Genomic DNA, 25,881 nt, shown 5'->3' on the forward strand with positions numbered 1-25,881 from the left:
CAAATACTCCCCATTTTACCTCATGTTTGGAAGGGAGGCCCGGTACCCTTCTGAGGTCCCAGAGCACTACCTAGTACGTCAAAATGTTTCACATTCATATCAGTTTTACTTGTATAAGTTAAATTGGATAAGTGTTTAGCACTGTTGCCTCACACCTCTGGGACCCAGGTTCGAGTCTCCGCCTGTGTCACATGTGTGCGGAGTTTGCATGTTCTCCCCATGTCATCGTGAGGTTTCCTCCGCGTACTCCGGTTTCCCTCCCACAGTCCAAAAACAATAAAATGACTTAATAGGTGATGATAGAAATTCTTTGCTTACAGATAGACAACAGTGTTGAGGCGGTTGTTGGAGAAGAGATGGTGTCAGAGGACATCAAACGGCTGGATGACCTTAAAGACATAATCCAGGAGAATGTTAGGAAGGTGCAGGAAGGTTCAAAAAGAAGGCTGAAGTCAGGAATTCCAAAGCCGGACTTTAAAGTAGGCGATAAGGTGTGGAGACAAAATGTGAGGAGCCAGCAGAGAAAGGGTGGGAAGCTAGAGCCCAACTTCCTCGGCCCCTTTCTAATCACCCAAATCGAGGGCAAGAGTGCTGACCTTTTGGGAGAGGATGGTGCTGTTTTTAATAAAGTTAGTGTGGACCATTTAAAAATGGTACAAGAGAAGCTCCCTCGTCTTCCACATAAACTTTCAGCACCAGTCTCCACAGCACCAACAGCCCCCCCAGCACCAATGGCCTCTCCAGCTGCAGCCTCCCCAGCACCAACAGCCTCCCCAGCACCAACAGCCTCCCCAGCACCAATGGCCTCTCCACCAACAGCCTCCCCAGCACCAATGGCCTCTCCAGCTGCAGCCTCCCCAGCACCAATGGCCTCTCCACCAGCAGCCTCCCCAGCACCAACAGCCTCCCCAGCACCAATGGCCTCTCCACCAGCAGCCTCCCCAGCACCAATGGCTTCCCCAGCGCCAATGGCCTCTCCAGCAGCAGCATCCCCAGTCACAAAGGCCCAATTAGAAATATGTATGTATTACAAGTATCTTATACACTTGTATTTGAATTTGTTTAGAGTAGAACTGTGAAGGATCTTCCTTGATAAAATTACCGTTACAATAGAACATTTCGCTAAACAATCACTTTGCATTTCATTTGTGCATGACCTAATTTTATAATAATTAAATAATAATATGTTTAATAATTTAAAACTCAAATGTAAACATTTTGCAGATCTCCACGATGCTTGGGCAGGCAAAGATGTGCATGTACTGTTGTCCAAAATTGGACCATACAAGATATTCTACTGGGACATAAAGAAGACTGGTCCTCACCAGCAGCTTGAGAGCGAGGTATGTCTTTACATTTTTTCTATGTATAAAATTATTCACATTTCGGGTATAAATTGTTCTTATCTACATCGGTCAATGAATGATTATTATTATTATTATTATTATTGTTAATAATAATAATAATAATAATAATAATAATAATAATAATGATAGTGATAGTAATAATAAACAAAATAAATTACAGAATCTGGTAATGATCAATTCTTTATGCATTCATAATAATATTCTATGTTATTTTAGGTAATTAATGCTTTCTTAAGGTTGCTGGTCATTGAGAACAATAAGGTCAACATGAGTAAGGCAGTCATGATTGACTCTTATGAAATGACAGCAATCTGGATGGGGAGGACATCCAAAGTTAAAGTAAGTATAATATTGTTAAATTGTAATCCCTGTTTTATACTCAATTCTATTCAGATGTTACAATGTAAAATATTTCAAATATTTTAAATGTAATCAATATCTTTTCAGATGAATCCAATGGATTTCCAAACCGTTTTGGGCATTGTTAATGTGCATTACCACTGGATGCTGATGGTAAGGCTTGAAGTATAATGTCAAGCATGTGAATGTAATTGGAATTGAAATAAGCCTTTTACCCTAGATAACTTTAAGTATGACAAGTACATGTGAAAGAAGGTCTTAGGAAGAGTAAAACACTATCAAATATTGCTATACATACTGCATGTGTCACATAAAATATTTAGAGTCTCTGACAAACATCAGGGTTTTGACCCTTTTTTAAAATAAAACAATCACCCAGGTTTCTCTATAGATCATTTTGATCCTGCATATTCTGAGTGGAATGTTAGCATTTCAAACTGCTCAACTCCAAACATACAATGCACATCTTATGGCTGACATTGCAGGTGATCTCTCCGCATGAGAAAAAGTGTGTTTTCCTGGACCCAATGGGAGAGACTTCAGGAAATATAAAGAGATGCTCAGATGTAACAAGGTAAATTCAGCCGTGACTATAACAATAACACCAGATACGTGTTATTTTGTAAACAAAGGTTTTTTGTAACAATCTTTTAATTCTGAAGGGCATTCATGCGGAAAAAAGGGTGTAATGTATCCAGATGGCCCTGCAGTGCTCTGCCACATGAACGTCAGCGAGACGGTTCATCATGTGGCATTCTTACTTTAAAAGTAAGTGTACAAGGGACTTCTGTTGTGTTATCAGCATTAACATCAGTGAAATTAAATAGAAATAGTAAATGACCGTTAACTCTTTTAAAAGTTTGAAGGTAGTTTTTAAAGTATCATATGATATATAAAACAAGATTTACATTTTGTTTATCATGAGGGTAACATTTACAGTGTATTTTTAATGCTCCCTTATCCTGATGAAATACTCACAATGCCCTTAAGTTTGCTGAGTGCATCTTGAAGGGAGTGCCAATCAACATCCTGACCACAGAGGAGGCTGTGAACCAGATGAGGTGGGATGTTGCAATAAAACTTCTTGAAGAATCAGGTATGCTAGACTTAGTGATGTTCCGAAATGTGTGTATTCGGTGGTGATGTTGATATTACCATGCACAAATTTTCTTCTGAAATGCATATTGTTAATGTTTATGTATGTATTATCTTCACAGACAATCTCAGCAACCTGTGTCATTATTGTGGGTTGGATGAAAATGAAGACCCAAATTGGGTAATTTCTACAGTATAATGACAATCAGATGTTGATTGACATTGTAACAGCTGCTCATTGTCAAGTCGTCAATATAATAATACAAAATTTAATAATATATTATATTTTGTATAATAATAATACAAAATTTAGTTATGTTTTTAGGTACTCGGTAAGGATGAATAATGCGAAATATGTAATCTGAACATTTTAGGATGATGTCCATAGACTTAAGGTTTAGTTTTTTTTTGAGGATGGAAAGGGGCAGGTTGAGGTGTATGATGCATTGTAGTGCCTACTGAGAACCTACATCATTACTTTCATATAGTGGGCCTAATATGTGAACTAAAGCTTCCTATATGTAAATTCTAATTACCCAGATGGATAAAGATGATTTATTTGTGCCAGACTAGCAATGTAATGTTTAGTGTATTACATTAGTTATAAAGGAGATAGCTTCTGTAAAACAAAATATGGCACTCAGCAGTAGAAGTGGTGATTTAAGGGCATTGGTGACCCTTTAGTTAGGGAAGTGTGCTTGTGACTGGAAGGTTTCAGGTTCAAATCCCAAGTCAGGAAAGTACCACCAAAATATCCTGAGCAAGCTACTATACCCACACACTGCTCCCCAGGCACTAAATAATAGCTGCAAGCTGCTATGTTATGATGTCACATATGGGCTGAACATGTAGGGCACATTGTTGTGTGCTGTGCTGTGTCATCAATGATAATCACTTCACTTTATTTTTTCAGATCTGCTGTGATAATTGTGGGAGGTGGTACCACCATGAGTGCGTACAGAGGCCGCCACTGCACAAGAACTACCTGTGCCCTGCATGTAAATAAATGTTCAGTTCTTGCTTTTTTTTGTTAATTGTTGTTTGCATTTATTTTTTTATGTTCTTGTTCATTTAATTTGGAAAAATTCGTTATTTATTGATTAATTATTCATTCTTGTTCTTTTAATTTGGAGCAATTTGTTATTTTTTAGTTTATTTGTTCATGTTCTTGTAATTTTATTTTGTACAAATAATAATTATTTATTATTATTTATTATTATTTATTATTATTGTTATTCAAATTATTGTATTAATATTTTGTTTGGAACTATTTATCAATGTTATTTATTTTATTTATTTTTTTATTGTTTGCGAAATTTGAATAATTTGAGTATTGTTTTTGTCTTGTAATTTTAAAACAAAATTAAACTTTTCTACTTCTTCACCATATACTGCCCTCAAAACCACATAACTTCTTTTAAACATAAAATACGATGTTATTAGCATGATTACTAAGCCAACAATGTTATGGCAAACTGTAATACAGAGAAAAGTGTCCTATCATCATTTTAATCCTACTGTAAAATTACTCCATTTAGATTTCATTGTGATTGTGAAAAAAATGTAATACAATGTAAGAGTAAATGGACTGTAGTTATGAGTACATATACAATTACAGTATGCTTTATTTTGATCAGTTTATTTTACCTGTGCATGTATCACATGTGTAGTTACAGTACAGCCAGATTAACCAGAAGCCAGGGTCCAAAAAAGTTTTACATTTCTGTTACTCCCATTATCAAGTGCTTTGTATAAGATGTAGTTACAACATGGCATGATATAGGGCAGTGCACAGCACACCTTAGAAACAAGGGGACTTAATTATAATAGAAACTCAAAAGGAAAAAGTAACAAGGACAATGATGGGTCAAAATAAAGGCAGGCAGGTGAAACAAGAGCTAACAAGAGCCAAACTAAACGCAAAGAAAGACTATGGAAACAAAGCCAAGAAATGCAAGTCGAAAAAGGCATCCCCTTGGATTTTGGATTTCTGCAGCTCCCATCATCAAGTGCATTTAGGACTTTGTATTTGAGAGAGTGTTAAGTTACCTGTGCAAGTTTCAGCAGTGTAGGTGCAGTAGATCCATTTTTAACAGGGGGGATGCCTTTTCCGGCAGGTGCTTGCCGAAAAAGGCATCCCCTTGGATTTTGCACTTGTGCAGCTCCCATCACCAAGTGCCTTTGGGACTTTGTATTTGAGAGAGTTTTAAGTTACCTGTGCAAGTTTCAGCTGCATAGCTGCAGTACAGCCAGTTTTAACAGGGGGATGCCATTTCCGGCAGGTGCTTGCCGAAAAAGGCATCCCCTTGGATTTTGGATTTGTGTAGCTCCCAATATCAAGTGCCTTTGGGACTGTGTATTTGAGAGAGTTTTAAGTCACCTGTGCAAGTTTCAGCAGTGTAGGTGCAGTAGATCCATTTTTAACAGGGGGATGCCTTTTCCGGCAGGTGCTTGCCGAAAAAGGCATCCCCTTGGATTTTGCATTTTTGCAGCTCCCATCATCAAGTGCCTTTGGGACTTTTTATTTTAGAGAGTGTTAAGTTACCTGTGCAAGTTTCAGCTGCATAGCTGCAGTACAGCCAGTTTTAACAGGGGGATGCCTTTTTCGGCAGGTGCTTGCCGAAAAAGGCATCCCCTTGGATTTTGGATTTGTGTAGCTCCCAATATCAAGTGCCTTTGGGACTTTTTATTTTAGAGAGTGTTAAGTTACCTGTGCAAATTTCAGCTGCATAGCTGCAGTACAGCCAGTTTTAACGGGGGGGATGCCTTTTCCGGCAGGTGCTTGCCGAAAAAGGCATCCCCTTGGATTTTGGATTTGTGTAGCTCCCATCATCAAGTATATAACAACAACAACAATAATAATAATAATAATAATAATAATAATAATAATAGATAATTCATTGATACTCATGGAGAAATTGTCTTTACACCTCCCTATTTATAGAGTAAGTTGTTTGCAAAGGGCAGCCATCTGGTGGGACACCCAGAAAGCTGAGGGCTAAGAGCCTTGCTGAAGAACCTGCAGACATGCTGAGGCTGCGTTTGAACTAGTGACCTTCTGATTACATGGATACAGGCTTAGCCAATCAAGCCACACGCTGCCCCCCCCCCCCCCCCCCCACAGAAAAAAAGTATAGCCCCTCACCAACTTCATCATTATATTTGCACTAACCCCATGCACGTCTAACTAATACAATTTAGAGACAGGTCAGTGTCATCTGAGCTACATGGTGCAACACTATTTTAGCCATTAATTAAAACGAGACCCAGACATTTTAAAAAGATTGAGTAACAAATTTTTTTTCCGTGAAAAAACAGTGTTGCTGTGCATCTGATACACACTTATAATGTAACAAGCTTTATATTGCCACGTTAATGTCTGCTGTTTTGAACTTTTGAATCGATATCAACAGTGACAGCCCATTAAGTAACAAAGCGTTTTCAGATCAGCGATCTATTTTATTTGTTTTGTGTTATATATCTGTATTTTAACAAAATACAACGTCATGTGATGTGTTACGTGAGTTTTATGAGTTTAAGTAAACAGGAACGATCATTTCTACGCATTACAAAAAAGAGCTTTCGTTTCGCTGTTTTCAGCGGTGCGCGCTCCCGAGACAGGCATGCATTCTACGGCAGGGATGCCTTTTTCGGCATAACACCGGGCTTGTCCGTGTCATCCTTCTTAATGATCTTCACCATCTCCACGCTCTCGCCGATGTTCTTCTCCAGTGCCTCGTTTTTTGGGGAAAAAGTTCCCCCTTCCTTGGGTGTTATTTTAACTTTGATTTTAATTTTAATTTTAATCTTAACAACTTTAATTTCTTGCTTGTCCATTTTTTTAAATGCTGTGAGTTTTCCAAATGCAAACTGTCTCTCAGATGATCGTAAGAAGTTTGAGAAGATAAGTACATGTGATTCAAAAGTAACCAAGCTGTTGTCACGGACGCCTATTCGTACCATAACAGACGATGCGATCCTCTGCAGCTCGTCGGTGACTTTCGGCCGCGTTCGGCTCCGACTGACCGGTCGTAGGTCCGATTCGGCTGTAAGCAGGTTGCCAACTCTGACGCATCTGGCGCGAGACTCGGGCTTTCAGACTCAAACGCACACAGCAATAAATCTTATGGAGAATCTCTATTAATCCATTTAAAACCTAAAACTGGCTACATCAAAAGTGTTTGGGCAGTTTGCAAATCCTGAAGACTATTTACAAGGTAACAAAACCGTTATATAAATGTGAATACGTATGTAGACTTGTCTCGAATTGAAAATCTCACGCCAACCAGCTGACCAAAGTTGGCAACCCTGCGTAAATCGACCCTTTATTTTATATGCAAACATGATCATATGCAGGGGGCACATAACTGGTATGAAAGTACTTATTCGCCGTTTAAACCGATACGCGCGGTAATGTTTTGTAGCAGCACAAATACGTGTTTATTTTATGTACATTCGCAATGTTATGACAAGAAATCATTGTGCATTTTAGCCTTCATGCCGCAGACGAAGTACAAATTAGCCACATAAATGTTAAGATGCAGGGTAATTTCTTTTCATAACAACGTGAATGCACATAAAATAAATGGTACGCATTTGCGCTGCTACAACAAGGAGTTGCCGCGAGTGTACAGGGAATGCGTACTTGCGCACCATGCAGTTATGTGATCCTGATCATATGTATAGCATATTGTACAATAAATGCTATGACATTTAAGTTGTATTGTTGGATCTTTTTTAATCATAATTTTCTTCGTTCATTCCTGCCGACAGTTGGGGCAGAGACTGTCATATGCTCTGGGTAACACTCACAGCCAGACGCGGCCTAACAGTAAAACATTTAGAAATGTGACAAAAGGTCTTCTGTTTGTCCATTTATTCCTACATAGAGTTTTAATCCCGTTTACATGAAAAGCTGTACTTTTTGTGTCCCTGACTATTCCAAATTTCTTTTTGCAGCAAACTGACAAACCGAATAAGCCCAGGACACTGGAAAATACTTGAAAAACATGGTAAAGTGGATTTCAGCATTTTCTGTCGTCACATTTGTATTAGAATTGTAACAAATGTCTTCGTTAGTACTATATTGTATTTAGCAGGATGTTCCTTGACAGATTGGTTCTGTGGACTGTGGTGTGTTCATGTTGATTGTTGTCACGTCACGGATCGGGGAAGCAGGAGCAGGAAGACGGAGAATCGGGAAACAAAGGATTTATTGGGGAAACCAGCTAGGAACACGGAACAATAGAAGTAGCGACTTAAATGACATGATTGGGGAAACATATTTTGAAGCGGAGTTAAATACATAGGACTAATGAAAACAACTGGAAACAGCGAATGACATCGGGGTTCCACACGAGGTTAACGAGGGGGCGTGGCACACGGGAGGAGTGGACAAGCGGCGCATGACAATTGTAAGACAGACCACCTTGAATTGTTGGACTTGTAATACAGAGAATGTATTGAAGTATTCCCCCCTCCCCTCCCTTTTATCAGTATGCACTCTGCATGGCCTTGGTGTGTCTTGAGTATTACAAAATGCACCATGAACTGTCTATATTATATGTCTATATTATATTTTTATTTATGTCATAATATGTGAATTTGATCTGTTGTTTTTCAGTGAGTTGCAGGGATTTGACAAAAACATCCTTTTAGAAATGCGTGAGGAAGTAAGTTCTTTTCTTTTTGACAAGTAGTGTATCTGTCAGGTCACACAACAGAGAAATTAAATATTTTATTTCACTCCTCAGGGTCAAGACTCTGGTCTCCAGCTCACCGCTCTCTCTTACATTTCCATGGCCATTTTGTCCGATAGTATTATTGGATTTTTCTATGCTATATATATATTTTTTATGTTTAGTTATTCTGTGCTCCATAATTATAAATAATAGTTTATTTTCCTTGTGACGTGTCTGTGCTTAATAGTATTAAATAAGAGTTTAAACAATTACAGTTTCCTCAGTAATGTATCTCATGAACTGATACTTCCCCAACAAAACCCATGCATGCATTCAAGTCTCTGTCATGGTTTGTACATAATATTTGCAACAACCATTATGAAATTTTTTGCAGAATATGTACTACAAGCCTCTCCAGTTGCAGCCACACCCATATCCAAACTCACATATAAGGTATATTTGTATATGTGTGTTTCCAAGGTACCAACATTCCTACAGAACCATGTTACATAATATATCCAAATATAGGGAATTTCAGCGTGAGCCTTGATGCATTATGCATACTGCTTTCAAATCTGTGATCAAAGCACTGACTGCAAAAAAACATGGAGACCATAATGTCTCTAAAAGGTGAAAACTCTACATGTCAAGCGCCCCCTACTGGCTGGCTGCAGTACCATTATTAGCACCACCCATCCCCATGTGTTTCAGTGGTAAGAGGCGATTTTCCACATCACTTTCATGTCTTTCCATCCACATAATGACAAACCATTTCTTCTCAATGTATTATTAGCTATGTAATGAATGTAATCCGAAAATGAACGTCACTAATATTATTATTACAATTAATTTGCATATTTTGAAAATCTATACTTTTCTTCAAGACAAAGTGCAGCTTCTATCCCAAGCACAATCCACATTATTACTTAAAAGCTTATTGACCCCCTGATTCTGGTATCACTTACTTTTCAGTATTTTCAAGTAAACATTATATGTGCTGTATTTGTATGATGAAACCAATCCTTGAGTCCAATATAAAATAACTGAAATAAACACACAGTGATTCAAACTTCTGCATTTTTTAATTTTGTTTTGTCTTTCAATAAAAGCTGAAAAGGCTAAAAAGTAAATGCTGGTGTTATCAAAAACTATGTCATATAACTATATTCCAGATTTATTACAGCCAAACACATCTCGGAGCTCCGAGGAACCTCCTTCTCCTTACATTTGGGGAAGATGGTGGCGCAGGAGGTAGTGCTGTTGTTTAGCAACCAGAGAGTTGCAGGTTCGAGCCCTGGTTTCTCGTGACCCCATCAAAGTGTCCTTGAGCAAGACACTGAACCCCAAATTGCTCCCGGCATGCAGGTTGGCGCCTTGCATGGCAGCCTCCGCCACCAGTGTGTGGATGGGTGAATGTGAGGCATGAATTGTAAAGCGCTTTCAGTTCTCATAAAAGTATAAAAGCACATTTATCATGTGTGTTTTGGATTTGGATTGTATTAGTGTGAAGTCAATCGCTGATGTACATACTCAATCGCAGTAACATTTTCACAGGAATTTGGGAGGTTGAAGTGCTAATTCTATGGGGGTGTATTCAGTGGGAAAGGTGTGTATGTAGGGCATGTCCCCCCCCCCTATTTGTGGTGTTAGATATTCTGTTCCCCCCCGTGTGTTAAGTACTGGGTTTGCTTTTGTGTGTTTAATAAAAGATTGTACTACACTGCTTGTCCTGGCATATTGCCTGTGGTTTGGGGGGAGGTTAATCTGTGTGTGTGACCATGAGTGACGCGACATGTGTGCTACAGTATACATCCAGTATGTAACTGTATAAAGTAAAACTCACTGTGTAATATTAAATGCAAATGGATACTGTAATATGAAGCATTGCAGTAAGAGGACAATATTACAGTACAGGGCACATTGTTGGATTACATACCTGTTGGCTCTATAAAATGTTTGAATGGTTGAGGACATGGTTGTTCTCCCATCATTCGGCCAACCAGCCTCAGCCATTGTAAGGCCATGATTGAGGACCTAAATATATATATACAGTACTGCGCAAAAGTCTTAGGCAGGCAAAGAAGGCAGGCACCTCATATAGCTAGTCAATCTCTCACTGACTTTTTGAACCAATATATTTAATTATTTAATTGAGCTGTTGGTGAAATTTAACAAAATCGTGGAACGGCTGATGTGCCCCTGAAGACAAGTTTGGGAACTGAAGCGGTGTTCATCTAGCCATCCAACTAGATATCAGTAACTTTTTAGAAAACAGAAGAAATTACTAGTTTTTATTGTGTTACTCTTAGTTTGCACACATTCTAATATTAAATTGTATTTTTTGTTCTAAGCCAAAGTGCACTTGCTACCCAGATAAACAGCTTTAAACATTTCTTTGGACTGCCTAAGACTTTTGCACAGTACTGTACTGTATATGGTAATGCTAAATTGATAACTCCTATCAGTGTTGTGTTTATGGGAAATATGCAAAATTTGCTGATGCAGTCTTCTCAGTTGCCCCTTTATCCACCTTACTTACTGTTGCTATGCCTGCTATGTGCTCACTCTGCGTGCCTTAATTATATTATGGGGTTTTATTATTAATTTATTCATAATCATTGTTATTTTTTCAACCTCTGTGTGGTCATAATATTTTGGGTTTTATAGTTACAGTCATGTGGATTTGTCACGGGACGTGGTGCGCGAGCGCGGCGGAGAGCGGCGATTGTGCGGAAGGAGGAAGCAGGCAGGCAGGATACGGGACGAACGGGGTTTAATCGGGAATACGGGGATCTCACGCAAACGAACATCAATAAACATCAATGACGGACACAGGACTCGGGTAAGACACGGACTGAAATACACAGGACTGATTGAAAATAATCAGACACAGCTGGGTACAATCCGGGAAACACACGTGGGCAGGCAGGGGGCGTGGCACACAGGAGGAGCCGACGAGCAGGGCATGACAGGATTAATCTATTTTCTCTGTGTTTTACCATGAAGAACAAGGTGTGACAGGGGATGATTTTGTGGACATTGGGGAGCAAGATGTTTACCTTTTGTTCCCCAAAAACCTCAGACTGAGGAAATCCCTAATTTCCATTTTAAAACTAAAGTCAGGTAAACTGTCTGTTTGATAGCAAGCTCTGTGTTTTTTGTGGTTTCACAGACATACTGCTGTCAGGTCATGGTTACAGAATATATCATATTTAGTTTCATGATCTTTCCCTCAATCAGTCTGGAGTGGAAGCAGAAGACTTCCTAAAAAATAAGCAGGGAAATCAGCGGCAACACCTGAACAAAAGAGATTCAGTGTAAGTATCACACAGTCCTGGAAATAGAAACTAAAGTGGACAGAGCTGTTAGAACACAGACAGTGCAGGTGGAAGTAGAATCAGCAGAATAAGTGGTTCTCACATCAGAAATACTGCTACCATTCATTCTGCTCATTCTATGTCCACCTGCACTCCTCTCTATTCTAACGTTTTTGGTGGAAAACTGATATCTTTCTTTTATCTACACGTCTCCACCAGGCTGTTGTAAGATCATCCCTGGGTGCATCAAAAATGTGGACCACTGCCTGCAAGGGAGCGGAAATTGACTGGAACCCTGTCATAAGCAAAGTCTGTACCTCATAAAATTTTTTAAAATCAATATTTCTAATCAAATAGTTTAATTTCTCTATTTTACTTTTTTACCACATAAAGCCCAATGAGGGCTTAAATTTTCAATCACCAAATAAAGTGTTTTAACAGAATATTTCATGTAATTTCAAGGTCACAGCAGAGTTGCCCTGCAGCCTCGTCGGCAAAGAGCAGGAAATTCTGAAAAAAGCCTTAAAAATGCTCCGAAACAGGAGCGAGGACCTCTGAAGGTCAGGAAAGGTAATACATACTGTACATAGGGAACCCGCAAGCAAGTTAAAATTATTCAAGCCCCCTGCAGTCAAATTAAATCATGAATGTAATGTCCGGAATACAGACCTAGTCAGCCAAGGCTGAATAATGTTCCTGTTCATGTTCTGCTTCACTTTTCTGGCTTCTCATGTCGTGGCAAAACTTCATTTCTACTGATTCCATTGTCTAGAAGAGAGAAGGACTTCAGCTTCACTCCAACAGTATGTAGCTTTTCTGTATTTATACCTTATCATTGTGTAATATAAATAGTAATACGTTTCATAATTTAGCTTCTAAAATATTGTGCAATCACCAGCCCAATTAATATTTTTGCCATCTTAATCCTCTCAGGATCAGTACAGTATATGTGCAAACATATTTTATGTCTTTACAGACGTGTAAGACTGCTGAAAAAAGGTTGGAGAACAGTGGCCCTTGGAGGTAAAATGTGTTTTTACATTTTTCCAGTGCAGCTGCATAATTCACTGTACTGCAGTGTCAGGTTTCCCATTGCTCAGCACACCTAATTTGGCTAAAGAACTTGATGATGTTACGATGATCAGTGTGTTGGCCAGTGAAACTGACAATGTGCTGAATTTTGGGAAATTTTTAAATGTATTATAAACACAGCATATTAATCTGCACAATGTAGCAAAACAGTCTGAAACGTAACTGAGATACAGAGGTTATACACTGATCAGCCATAACATGTGAAGCGAATAACATTGATTATTTGGTTACAGTGGCATCTGGCTGTGGGGGGGTTATATTAGGCAGCAGGTGGATGCTTTGTCCTTGAAGCTGACGTGTTAGAAGCAGAAACAATGTGCAAGTGTGAGGATGGGAGTGACTTTGACATGGGCCATTTGGTGATGGCTAGAGAGCTGGATCATAACCCCAAGCTCTTGTGAGATGGTCCTGCAGTGGTCAGCAGGTTCATGGTGGGGCCCAGGCTCACCTTTGCCGCCAAAATAGCCATGACTCATCAGGGCGTGGATTCCTCTAGACCTCTGAAGGTTTGCTGTACTATCTGCCATGTAATGAGCCTCCGTCACCCGTTCACATATTTCCCTACAGTTTTGGAGATGCTGTGACCGAATCATCAAGCCATCACAACTTGGCCCTTGTCACTCAAATCTTTAGGCTTGTCCACTTTTCTGCATCCCAGTATATCCTACACATTGTTTATTTGCTGCCTAATAGGTCCCACCTACTAGCAGGTGCCACTATTACCAGGTAATCAATATTATTCACCTGTTAGTGGGCGCAGTGTTTGACAAATATAGTTTAAAATATCAGTCATTTAACCTAATTCCGAAATATTAAATGTGGAATGGAAATAATGGAAGCTATTGCTTGTGTGGAGTGATCTGAACTTAATTTTGAACAATGTTTCAAATTGCTACATACTTGAAATGTTTGTGGTTTCTTGTAGAAAGAACAGAAGCACTTGAGGTTTGCCTCCAGGACATCACACCTCCTATTAAGCGCCTTTACAAAGTAAGTAATTTCCTTGAAATATCATCAAAATATTTTTTTTCTGGACAGCTCTAAGACTGGGTTTCCGTGGGACATTATTAGGATTAGAAGTAATTAAACCAATTTGGTCTTACATAGCATTAAAAATGGTTTAATTGACAAACAACGCCTTAAATGGCTTTAAAAAGCATGACGTTTTATTGTCATGTACATTAAACATTTAATATACACACAGGACCAGTTGGCTAAATTCTCCAACCTGTGATTGGCTGGTTTGTGATGCTTGTGGATATCACTGTGCTCTCAGAATGGAGCAGTGTTGTGCAAGTTCACACTTTTCATGATCTAGTTCAAAGTTCAGTTCATACATGCTCAAAGTGAACTGTTCACATTCATAGCTCACAATTTAAATTTTTGAACTAGTTCAAAGTTCAGTTCATTTTATTTTTAGGTGCAATATATAGTCTAAATCAAAATTTGTTTTGTTTTAACATACATCTATAACCTACCTACATTCTTGCATATATGGACATGTATAGACAAAGGACACAAAATATGATTCTTATTTATGGTTTATTTATCTCTTGCCCCAATACTAGACAAGGGAAGGAAAAGAAAAGTACTGTAAACACATATCGGCATCATATCCATCTCAAATGAAAACTAGACAGAACAGAATATTTATTATTCAGCAAAATATCTCTTTAGTTTTATTTAAAAAAAAAAAAAAACTCACACTTCTTGAAGGTGTGTGGCACCATCTCACTGAACTATTAAAAATAAAAACTTTCACATACAGAAGCCATTGTTGTAGTAAGTAATGAACACTCCACAGACCATGCCTATGGCTTCAGTCCAAACTGTTTTTTGTTCACGTTTAACAGCAGTTGCTTTTCAAAGTTGGCATCTCCCAATCGGTTTCTCCTGGGCCTAAATATCTGGCCACCAGTATTGAAGAGTCTCTCCACTGGAGCACTTGATGGGATTGCTGTGTTATATTTGATGAAGAGCTTCTTCAGTTTGGGCAGCAGCATGTATTCAGTAAACTCGTCAGTGGTTGGGGCGTCCAGATAGATGTCCACCTCAGACTTATTGACAGCTGATGGGCTTTGCTTGAACTTAAAAAAGGATGAAGCACTCTTTTTCCCCTCAAGGTCATCAGGGGGTTAAAATAAAGGTTTGGATGAGGGGGCGGCATGCCGTCAGACCTGGTGTAGCTGTAGGCTTTGAACTCTCATCCAACAGACCATCCAAATCATTTTTCAATTGCACAATGGTAGGAGCCAGGTAGCCGAGGAATGTGTTTTTTTCCCCCTGAAGGATGTTCAGAGCACATGCCAAGGGACCCATCACACTCACAAACTTGTTGATGAAGTCTATTTCCTCTGGAGTGAATCGACGAAGCCCAAACTCATCACAGATGGTGTGCAGAAGGAGTCTGTCATACTCAGGAGTGGCATCCAATGGCACTGTTAGATTGCTGGTCTGGGGAGTCAAGGTGGCTATGTGAGCCAGGCGCTGCATTGAGAGGAACATAGAATTCCAACGTGTGTCGTTCGGAGTGACAAAGCCAATCTTTAGCTTTTACTCAACAAAATCTGAGGCTTTCGCACTCCTTTTCACCCTATTCCACAGAGCAGATGCCTTGGAAAATACAGGCCTCGCTAATTTGTTGTACAGCCTATCCGTTACATTCTTTGCATCTGTGGCAACAAGATTTAAAGTATGGGCCATGCACCTTCTATGAGGTGGGAGGCAGGGATCCTCTAACTCTGACAGAGGTGCAGGCTCAAGACCATCGTCCTCATCATCGGAGCTCTCAGCAGGGGTAGATCCTGTGTCACTGCCTTCAGTCACCTCATCAGCTGCTCTAATAACAACACTGTCTCCAAAACAGCTGAATGCTTTGACGAAATTGGAAGCATTGTCAGTCACTGTGCACACAATTTTGTTTTGAATTTTAAATTCCTTGTACACATCCGTCAGCACTTTAGCCAGGACATCATATGTGTGTGACCCTCTGACACGACGACATGCAAGGGCTGCTGATCTCCTGAATGACACATCATTTTTATCAAGCCAATGAATTGTGATGCCCATGAATCCTTTGTTGACAGCTGACCAGCAGTCAGCTGTTGTGCATACAAAGTCAAGCTCAGCAAGTTCAGCTTTTAAATTACTGATAACCTCAATGAATTCCTTATTCATTAGTCCCTGCACCTGTCTTCTTGAGGGCACATGTCTGCCTGGTTGCAAACCAGTTACTAGTTTTATGAAGGAGGGTTTTTCAACCTTACTCAGTGGCTGTAAATCTCCAACAATGTAGTCTATTATTAATCTGTCTACCTGTTGCTGGGAGATTATACCCCTGAAGGCAGCAGGCAGTGTGACTTGAGTCGTTTGGGGACTTTGGCTGGGGGTTTTGCCCTTCCCTCTATGACCTTGAAGGGCTTGCATATATGCTTTCACGCTGGACGAATGCTTCAACTCAACGTGTCTTTTCAAATTGGAAAATGAGGTCATTGATGTTCTAACTTGTTTTTTCAGCGCAGGTGGACAAAGCTTGCACAGAAAGGTTAGGTTTTTACCGTCAGAGTCTCTGTGAAACAGTGTGTAAAATGCCCGTAAATTGTCAGTTACAGCCAGCATCATCCGTGTTTTCTGTGCCAGCTCCACTGGTGGTTGAGCTTTCCTCCTCTGCGCTTGCCATGGTTACTGCTGTTACTACTATTATCATACACTGTTTACACTGTGAACTCAGGCTGTTACAGCGTACATGATGGTGAATTCAGGTCTAACTGACTGCAGAAATACATCATATATTTAATATAGTTCTAACAATATTGCACATTGTCCAGTATTGCACATTACTGTATATTGCACAATCTACTCCTCTTCCTCAGTTGCACTGTCCTGTAAGTCCTTTGCACATTGTCTTGTCTTGTTCTCTATATTGGACTAAGTTTATGCTTACACTGTGGGCCCTGAGCTTCGCCATTTCATCTCTCTGTATACTTATATATGGTGGAGATGACAATAAAGTTCAATTTGACTTTGATCTTGGGGGTTTGTTCACGGTGCAGCAATTTGGAAAAAGAGGGAACTGAGCTGGAAGGTGAAGCTTTTAATTTACCAGTTGATCTACGTTCCTACCCTCACTTATGGTTATGAGCTCTGGGTGATGACCGAATAAATGAGATTGTGAATACTGTACAAGCAGCAGAAATGAGTTTCCTCAGCAGGGTGTCTGGGCTCAGCCTTAGAGAGGGTGAGGAGCTCAGACATCCGGGCTCAAAGTAGAGTCGCTGCTTCTCCGCATTGAAAGGAGTCAGTTGATAGTTCTAGGATACCTTTTGGATGGCGCCCCGGGGAGGTGTTTCAAGGCATGTCCAACCAGGAGGAGGCCTGGGGGCAGACCCAGAGATTATATATTATATATAACCTGAGAGATTATATATAATATATACTACATTATATACCAGCCTAGATGCGTCCGTGTTGGGAGCATCGCGTTGGTGCGCTGCTGGAGAGAGGTGTGTGTCCAAAGTGGATTAAAAGACGTTCATATTGTGATCTAAAGACAAACTCACTTTTATTAATAGCTGTTGTAGAATCAATATTAAACTCACTATTTTATTTGTGTCCATTGCTTGGTCAAAATATCAGGCGGATCATTGTGAGCAGCAATAAGTAATAAACATAACAATCTCAAATAATGATAGACATTAATTAGCTTTGCACATTAGTTAATTTTGCACATTGCTTACTAAGCAAAATTAGCACAATACGATCATTAATAACATAATCAGTTTACTGAATGTGTCTGGCAGGCTGTGGGGTGGACTCTCTATAAAACAAAACAGGTGTTTAGTACCAAATTAGGACCCAATAAACTCATTTTTAATTCTTAATTAAAAATTAAGGATGGCATGGTGGTGCAGTGGTTAGCACTGTTGCCTCACACCGCTGGGACCTGGGTTCGAGTCTCCGCCTGGGTTACATGTGTGTGGAGTTTGCATGTTCTCCCCATGTCGTCGTGGGGTTTCCTCTGGGTACTCCGGTTTCCCCCCCCCCAGTCCAAAGACATGCTGAAGCTAATTGGAGTTACTAAATTGCCCATTCAGTAGGTGTGCATGTGTGAGTGACTGGTGTGTGAGTGTGCCCTGTGATGGGCTGGCCCCCCGTCCTGGGTTGTTCCCTGCCTCGTGCCCATTGCTTCTGGGATAGGCTCCAGACTCCCCGCGACCTAGTAGGATAAGCGGTTTGGAAAATGAATGGATGGATATATATATATATATATATATATATATATATATATATATATATATATATATATATATATATATATATATATATATATATAACCGCACACACACACAAATAGAATATATGTTATATATTAGATAAGTGACAGAAAAATCGATGGATGGATGGAACTGTATGAAAAATAATGCTGCTTATGAAAGTAGGCAAGTAAGAATTTCAGGTTAGAATTTCATTGTACCTTGTACGCATGACACTGCTTTCTTAGAAACTTATACTGCCATTAAATTTTGAAGACGCTGTACAAAGAAGGACACAATAGTGTTCGGAATATTTTTTTCTTGTCTGTGAAAATATACAGCTCTTCTGGACACTCATTCTTAAAAAAATCAGATGCTACTTTAATACTATCTGTACCGTTAGTAAAGACAATGTTCCGTGACAAAACGTGACCATACTGCCACGCCAATTTCTGGTAGCACTGCACGTCGCGCATGCGTCTTGTTATCCTCATGTAAGTGCACAGACGAAGCCGGAATCAACACAGAAAACACATGGCGGCCAGACTGGTACCTCTCCGCGCACGTATAAGCGGACGTGTTTGTATAGACTTTTATGATGCATTTTACTCCTCCGCGGACGACCGCCTGCCGCACTCCAAATTTGTCTTTAAACGCCAACATAGATGATTTTGATGAGGATTGGGGTAGTTTGCAAACCCTACAGCCAATTTTCAAGGTAATAGAACTGTTACATACATATAAATGCGTATGCATATGTGTGCAGACTTGTCCCAAATTGAAAATCTCACGCCAGCCAGTTGATCAAAGTTGGCAGCCCCGTGAACTGCCGCTCTGAATTTGTAAAACGTAGGGAAACATACACAGACCTCGCGGCTGTGGTACGTGTGTAGGGAATATCAGAATTACTACTAATACTTAAATAGGACACGTGCGCATGTGCAAAGTACACAGCTTGACCAGAGAAATATGAACGTTTCCATGTACGCATACGCGGTGTAATACGCGAGTGCTGCGCTTTGCGGAGAACCAGCCTAGATGCGTCCGCGTTGGGAGCGTCGCGTCGGCGCGCTGCTGGAGAGAGGTGTGTGTCCAAAGTGGATTAAAAGTTCATATTGTGACCTAAAGACAAACTCACTTTTAGTGGTAATCTTTGTTGTGTAATTTTATGGTTAATATGTTTGATGAATGCTGTTTCTAATTTTATTTACCTGTAATTAAGCCTATTAGTTTAACACCCGCGTCATTTCGGCGCGTCTTCCCACCGGCGTCGCGCGGGCGTCCAACATTTCCTGAGGTATTTCACATATTTGACTTTTTATATTTTATGTATCGTACAGAATAATAGAGCGCAGGCTAAAGTGCAGTTCGGCCCCAGCGAGTCTCTCAGCGCGGCGTGTCTCACAGCGCAGGGGGCAGCCGGAGCGCCGCAGACTCGGGCGGCTACATGAGTATATTGGGAATAAAATGTGTGTATTGGAGCGAGTTCTGTGTGAGTGAGTGTGTGAGGTGTGACAGTGATAATGATGGAGATGCTGGGCTTCGTCATGGGATTAATGGCTCTTCCTCTTGCCTACAGACTCCTGCCAGCTGACGCTGGACCCCAACACTGCAAACAGCCGCCTGTCTCTGTCAGGGGGGGACAGGAAGGTGACAGGGGGGGGCAGAGCAGCCATATCCTGATCATCCAGAGAGATTTGACTGCTGGAGCCAAGTTCTGTGCAGAGAGAGTCTGACTGGTCGCTGTTACTGGGAGGCTGAGTGGGATGGATATGGAGCCTGGATAGGAGTGACTTATAAAGGGATCGGGAGGGAAGGATGGAGTGACTGTGTGTTTGGAGCCAATAACAAGTCATGGATGCTGTGCTGTTATACTGACAGTTACTCTGTCTGTCACAATAATAAAGAGACTCTCATACCCATAAAGCCCTCAGGTCCCCACAGAGTAGGAGTGTATCTGGACTGGGGGGCTGGTGCTCTGTCCTTCTACAGAGTCTCCTCTGATGGACTGACCCTGCTGTACAGCTTCACCTCCTCATTCACTGAACCCCTCTATCCAGGGTCTGGGGTTTATCCAAACTCCCCCGAGTCGCTGTGCATGCTGGGATAGCTCACTGTGTGCTGGAGGAATCATTTTTACCGTATCAGAGTCTCACATGTCGCTGCTTCTCCATGGCAAAAAGGTAAAATCTCTGCTTTATAACCAGTATAACCCTTTTTACTCTGTCTGAAGTGTGACGTACGTTAATAATTGGGTTCTGTAAGCTGAACAAACATATAAAATGACTGTTTTTCTCTGACTTATGTTCTATGTTGGCTGTTAATGCACCAAAACTGCCTAAACAAATTCATAGTACATGCAGTTGTACCAATGGAGTGAATTCTGATTCTGAATAAAATAAAATGTAATGAAATCTAAGCCTGATGAGTGGGGGGAGCTTTTCCCCTCCCCTCTATATGTATATTTTATATTTCGGTCTATATATTGTATTTGCTACCTGTACACTGACAATAAAGGCTTCCTATTCTATCCCATTAATGTCCCGGTTCCGCGCTGCCCAGAACGTAACTGAGTAACAGACTTAATCCGCGCTCTCTGCTCACTGAGCGCAGCAGCCTGATATCGCAGCGGCGACGCTTTGGCCAGCAGGGGGCGGCAGACGGCAGACAGTTTATTAACTCAAAACCTACAGCGGTCCTGAGGTAACTTAGTAAAGATAATGATATAATCAAATTAATCATATATTAACTAAGTAAACATAAATAACATAAAATCTTAATAAGTCACGTTAGTACAACAACAGAAAAGCACCTGATCATCATCAAGTAGTGTAGGTGATTACCAATTACCAGAAAAAAACACATAAGTCCTGTTTCATTAGGAATCCTGAGATATATACAGTACTGTGCAAAAGTCTTAGGGAGTCATAGGAAATGTTTAAAGCTATTTATCTGGGTAGTAAATTTATATTTTCTCAGTATGAAAAAGAAAATGTAATATTAGAACATGTGCAAATTATGAGTAAAACAAAAAAACTAAAAGGAATTTCTTATGTTCTCCAAAAAGTTACTGATATCTTGTTGGATGGCTAGATGAACACCAATATGGTTCCTAAACCTCTCCTCAGGTTCACCTCGGCCATTTCATGTATTTGTTAAATTTCAGCTCACTTAATTAATTAATGAAACTAGTTTTATAAAGTCACTGAGGTACTGATTAGCTATATGAGGTGAGCTAGTGGTCATGTCAAAAAATACATGAGTATATTGAAAATACTGCCAATACTGGGATGACTTTAGGAGAGATTTTGAAACGGTTAAGGGCAAACAGTTTGACAGACATAATATCATAGGTTTAAATCAACATGGAGATCATTTTAAAAGTTTATGTGACTGCCTAATATATATATATAATGTGTGCAGTTATATATATATATATATATATATATATATGGCCAGCCCACAGCTGTTTCTGCTCCCATTGCATTAATATGGAAGCCATCTGTTTGTGTTGATGTTTCGCCTGATATTTCAGGTGATATTTCAGGATGCAGGCGGGTGGACTGGGTGGTATTACTGTTATAGTGGGGTTTGCTGGATAGATGGACGATTCACAGTTTATATTCCATGAAAGTCCACATATATCATTCCATTCACCCTACTCATGTACACCATCACAGTGGCCAGCGTCCAGGCAGGATGTTCACCAGCACTTTTCAGTCTCTTAATGCATGTTACAGTGAGCAGCTGCCATTCTGGGAAAGTCTGGCTTCCCTCTTGGGGACATGATCAACAGAACAACGTGTGAAAGACAGTGAACTAAGGTGATGTGTTTTGGGGCAACTCTCAGGGGGCGGCTGATTTATCACTGTTTGCCCAATTGTGAGTCAAAGTCAGAAAACAAAAGCCTTTGTTCTGTTTTGGGCTCCTGCGCCCAGATGGGGTGACTGGCCCTGCAGGCTGTTTGACTTCACTGGCTTGTTGTCAGACAATTTAGCTGTACCTGTGGCTCAGATCACGTGGGGACTTGTGGAACCCATCAGCTGGGTCCAATAAATCTGACCGCCGTAGTCACAGTTAGCATTAGCACAACTTTTCTATCCATGGCCTTCTCACTTCATAAGTCAAAGTCAACTTTACTGTCATTGTGTATGAGCACAACGAAACGGGGTAGTAGGGCCAATAAAGGCAGTAGGATAGAATAAATAACAATAAAGGCAGTGCGACAATTAGCGTCTTGAAAATATATATATGAAATTGCTAATGGCCACATTCGGATTCAGATATAAAGTCAAAGTAATTAAAAATCTGGGGCCGAGTGCCTGAAAGACTACAAGTCCTGCTACAGGTTATTGTGTTTGTGTCACAGTCAAGTTTCCAGCAAATCCAAGTAACTCTGGGCAATGACATACAGTGGTTTGCAAAAGTATTCATCCCCCTTGAACTTTTCCACATTTTGTCCACTCTTCCATAAAGGCCAACTTTGTGCAGTGCACGACTAATAGTTGTCCTATGGACAGATTCCCCCACCTGAGCTGTAGATCTCTGCAGCTCGTCCAGAGTCACCATGGGCCTCTTGGCTGCATTTCTGATCAGCGCTCTCCTTGTTCGGCCTGTGAGTTCAGGTGGATGGCCTTGTCTTGGTAGGTTTACAGTTGTGCCATACTCCTTCCATTTCTGAATGATCGCTTGAACAGTGCTCCGTGGGATGTTCAAGGCTTTGGAAATCTTTTTGTAGCCTAAGCCTGCTTTAAATTTCTCAATAACTTTATCCCTGACCTGTCTGGTGTGTTCTTTGGACTTCATGGTGTTGTTGCTCCCAATATTCTCTTAGACAACCTCTGAGGCCGTCACAGAGCAGCTGTATTTGTACTGACATTAGATTACACACAGTTACACACTATTTAGTCATTAGCACTCATCAGGCAATGTCTATGGGCAACTGACTGCACTCAGACCAAAGGGGGCTGAATAATTACGCACACCCCACTTTGCAGTTATTTATTTGTAAAAAATGTTTGGAATCATGTATGATTTTCGTTCCACTTCTCACATGTACACTACTTTGTATTGGTCTTTCACATGGAATTCCAATAAAATTGATTCATGTTTGTGGCTGTAATGTGACAAAATGTGGAAAAGTTCAAGGGGGCCGAATACTTTTGCAAGCCACTGTAAACCACAGGCATCACCCTAACGGTAAGAAGTGTGATCCGCTTACGACTGACACGCAGTAGAGACAGGATCCCATCCAACATGGGACCCACTATAGGCTCACACAGAAATAAAGGAGAAAAACACCAGCTGCCTTTTCCAAGCTGTTTACATTCCTGCGCTTCCTCATGGTGACAGTAACAGCCCGTGTCACATGACCACTGTCATGTCCTACCCATCACACCTGCCTGACCCTCCTGTCTCCTCACTAGCGCGACCCTCATGATTCATGCCTGTTGGTTGTTGCCCCTCGTTAGTCTTTGCATTTAAGTATCTATTTGTCTCGGTCATTGATGTTAAACCTTCCTGCTGCCTGTGACCTTCCCGGTTGCCAGTCCTCCCATTTGTGATCCCTCACGATCCTCTTTGTTTCCAGTCTCAGCCCATCTAGTTCAGCAAACCCCCTTTTTGTTTCGCTACCAAGAATGCAGAGATGAGAGTCTTTTACCAAGCTTACAGTGTCCAGAGTGGATGAGCATGACCACAGTGAGAAGAGGATGTGATGGATGGAGGACCTAAGTACCATAATCTTAGTAACGCATGAGCAGAATTGGACCATAAGAGGAACTGGCCGGCTCCATCTCACACATGGTACGTGGCTGCAGAAGTTACTCAAAACCATATGGCTGAAATCCTCCACATGTGCATTTTGAATATATTGGGCATGCTGTCCTGTTTTAACCATGAGAATCCAGTGAGGGGCGGCTCAGTGGGTAACAGGGCTGCCTTGCAGCTGCAGTGTCGAATGTTTCCATCCTTCTCCTATGCTGTCTGTGTGGCGTTTGTTTGCTCTCTTTATCCCACATGGGTTTCTTCCTGCAGCGACTCTGACAGGCATCTGTAAATTGTCTGGACTCCATAACTGTGAGTGTTCCTTGTGATTAAATGGCATTGTATCCATGGTGGACCCCAGCTTTTTGCCCTGCGTTTCCTGTAATTGGCTCTGGGATACCCTTGTGATAAGTGTTTGGAAGATGGATGCATCACATCTTAGTACTTGTGACGATCTGTCCCGTCTCCTCCTGATTGGGCCAGCAGAGGTCACTGCTGACACTCCGTAACTCTCCTAACCCTCCCCAGCTGTATCCCATTGTTGACGTTCTCCACCCTGGTCTGTTAGCCTCCTACACCTCTCTCCCGTCGGTGATTACTGTGTATAAATGTTCCTGCTCTCATGGTTCCTCAGCTCCGTCATCATTCTTCCAAGTGTTGTTTGCTGTATTCCCTTAATAAAGCCTGTGTCTTTCCCAGAGCTACTGCATCTGAGTCGTCCTTAACCCAGATTATATTACTCATCACATAGAATATCCATTTACATTTAACCCCATGGACACTAAGCTTTTCTCCCAGGGGTCTAAGGTAAGAGAGACCAATTGGACCAATTCGTCCAGATAAATACATTTGTAAAAGAAGTAGTGAATACGTTTCCAATCAATTCCTATTACACATTGATGTTATAATCAGAAGCCACATTATGAAATGGAATATATCCAAACAGCATTTTAATCTGACCAGTAGGGCATGCTGTTGTACCACTTGTAGAAACACTTTTGCATTTACCAGACTTGTTTACCCAAAGTGACTTACAGCAGTGGGAAGGGTTATGTTTTATGCATATTGTTGGGGGATTTGAACCCATGACCAATGCATCATAAATGCAACACTCTACTTGTTCAGCTAGAGAATCTCTATGAAAAAAGTCCTAATGACTTGAAGTAATCAGCTCCTAATGCCAGGTAGCTGAAAACACAATGAGGTTCTTCCTCAATGTGATGCTGCCCAACCCAGCAGACGGGAATCTGATGAATCAGACACGCCTGCCAGTGTCCAGTTTAACCTTTGGGGTCCGTGGACTCGACGGCCAATCAGAGATGGCAGACAGCTGTCCACATGGCCCCAATTGAGCGGTACGTTTGCGTAACCTGCTGGCTGTAAAAGGAGACCATGTGTTTGAATGCTGCATCGCAGGCCTGACACATGAGAAAGACCAGATGCCAGCCACCTCAGACATGTGGATTTTATCTGTGTTCCACAGGCACTTTCATATAAGTGATTTACAGGAACAGGCAGTCTAGTGCAGAGCAGCGCAAACACCCTCATGCATATACTGGTTTTAGCACAGCTTCATTGTAAAGCATTTCAGATGGCCTCAGAATCCTGCTCCCTGCTTAATACAAGGTGAATAGGGAGTAGGAACTGGGGGACTAAGGAGTAGTGGACTATGGGATTAGGGGCCACAGGACTAGGAGACTATGGGACTAAGGGAATAGGGGACCAGGGGAAAAGGGGCTACAGTGTTAGGGACCATGGGACTAAGAAACAAGGAGACTAGGGACTTGTGGATCATGGAAGAGGGGCAAAGGGGAATTGGGCACTATGGACTATGAGACTAAGGTATAGAGGGACCACAAAATTTGAGCACTTAAGACTAGAGGACTGTGGGACTGCAATGCATCATCTCCGGAAACCTGTTTACTCCTGCTGGGCAGCTTTCATGTGGCAC

At 41.0% G+C, this 25,881-nt stretch overlaps 2 protein-coding genes and 1 long non-coding RNA gene across 3 annotated transcripts in view; all 3 read left to right on the top strand.

The window, feature by feature from the left end:
- The first annotated feature begins 951 nt into the window (after window positions 1-951).
- Window positions 952-3,987, top strand: LOC125722190 (sentrin-specific protease 2-like). The gene is made up of 9 exons (XM_048998375.1): window positions 952-1,020; window positions 1,225-1,343; window positions 1,584-1,706; window positions 1,815-1,880; window positions 2,213-2,301; window positions 2,390-2,495; window positions 2,718-2,823; window positions 2,945-3,003; window positions 3,736-3,987. The coding sequence occupies exons 1-9, from the start codon at window positions 969-971 to the stop codon at window positions 3,826-3,828; spliced, it is 813 nt and encodes a 270-aa protein (XP_048854332.1). The 5' UTR covers window positions 952-968; the 3' UTR covers window positions 3,829-3,987.
- A 4,217-nt stretch (window positions 3,988-8,204) lies between these two features.
- On the top strand, window positions 8,205-8,732 carry LOC125722228 (uncharacterized). The gene is made up of 3 exons (XR_007386229.1): window positions 8,205-8,236; window positions 8,446-8,494; window positions 8,576-8,732. It is a non-coding gene; the product is annotated as an uncharacterized LOC125722228 (long non-coding RNA).
- Window positions 8,733-19,375: 10,643 nt separating this feature from the next.
- LOC125722204 (stonustoxin subunit beta-like) overlaps window positions 19,376-25,881 on the top strand; it is a 65,182-nt gene continuing 58,676 nt past the window's right edge. Inside the window, exons 1-2 of the mRNA XM_048998388.1 lie at window positions 19,376-19,633; window positions 19,744-19,814. Of these exons, the coding sequence (XP_048854345.1) occupies window positions 19,612-19,633; window positions 19,744-19,814 (93 nt within the window). The 5' untranslated portion in view covers window positions 19,376-19,611. The remainder of the gene's footprint in view (window positions 19,634-19,743; window positions 19,815-25,881) is intronic.

The sequence above is a fragment of the Brienomyrus brachyistius genome, unplaced genomic scaffold (assembly GCF_023856365.1).
Source record: "Brienomyrus brachyistius isolate T26 unplaced genomic scaffold, BBRACH_0.4 scaffold37, whole genome shotgun sequence".
Lineage (NCBI taxonomy): Eukaryota > Metazoa > Chordata > Actinopteri > Osteoglossiformes > Mormyridae > Brienomyrus > Brienomyrus brachyistius.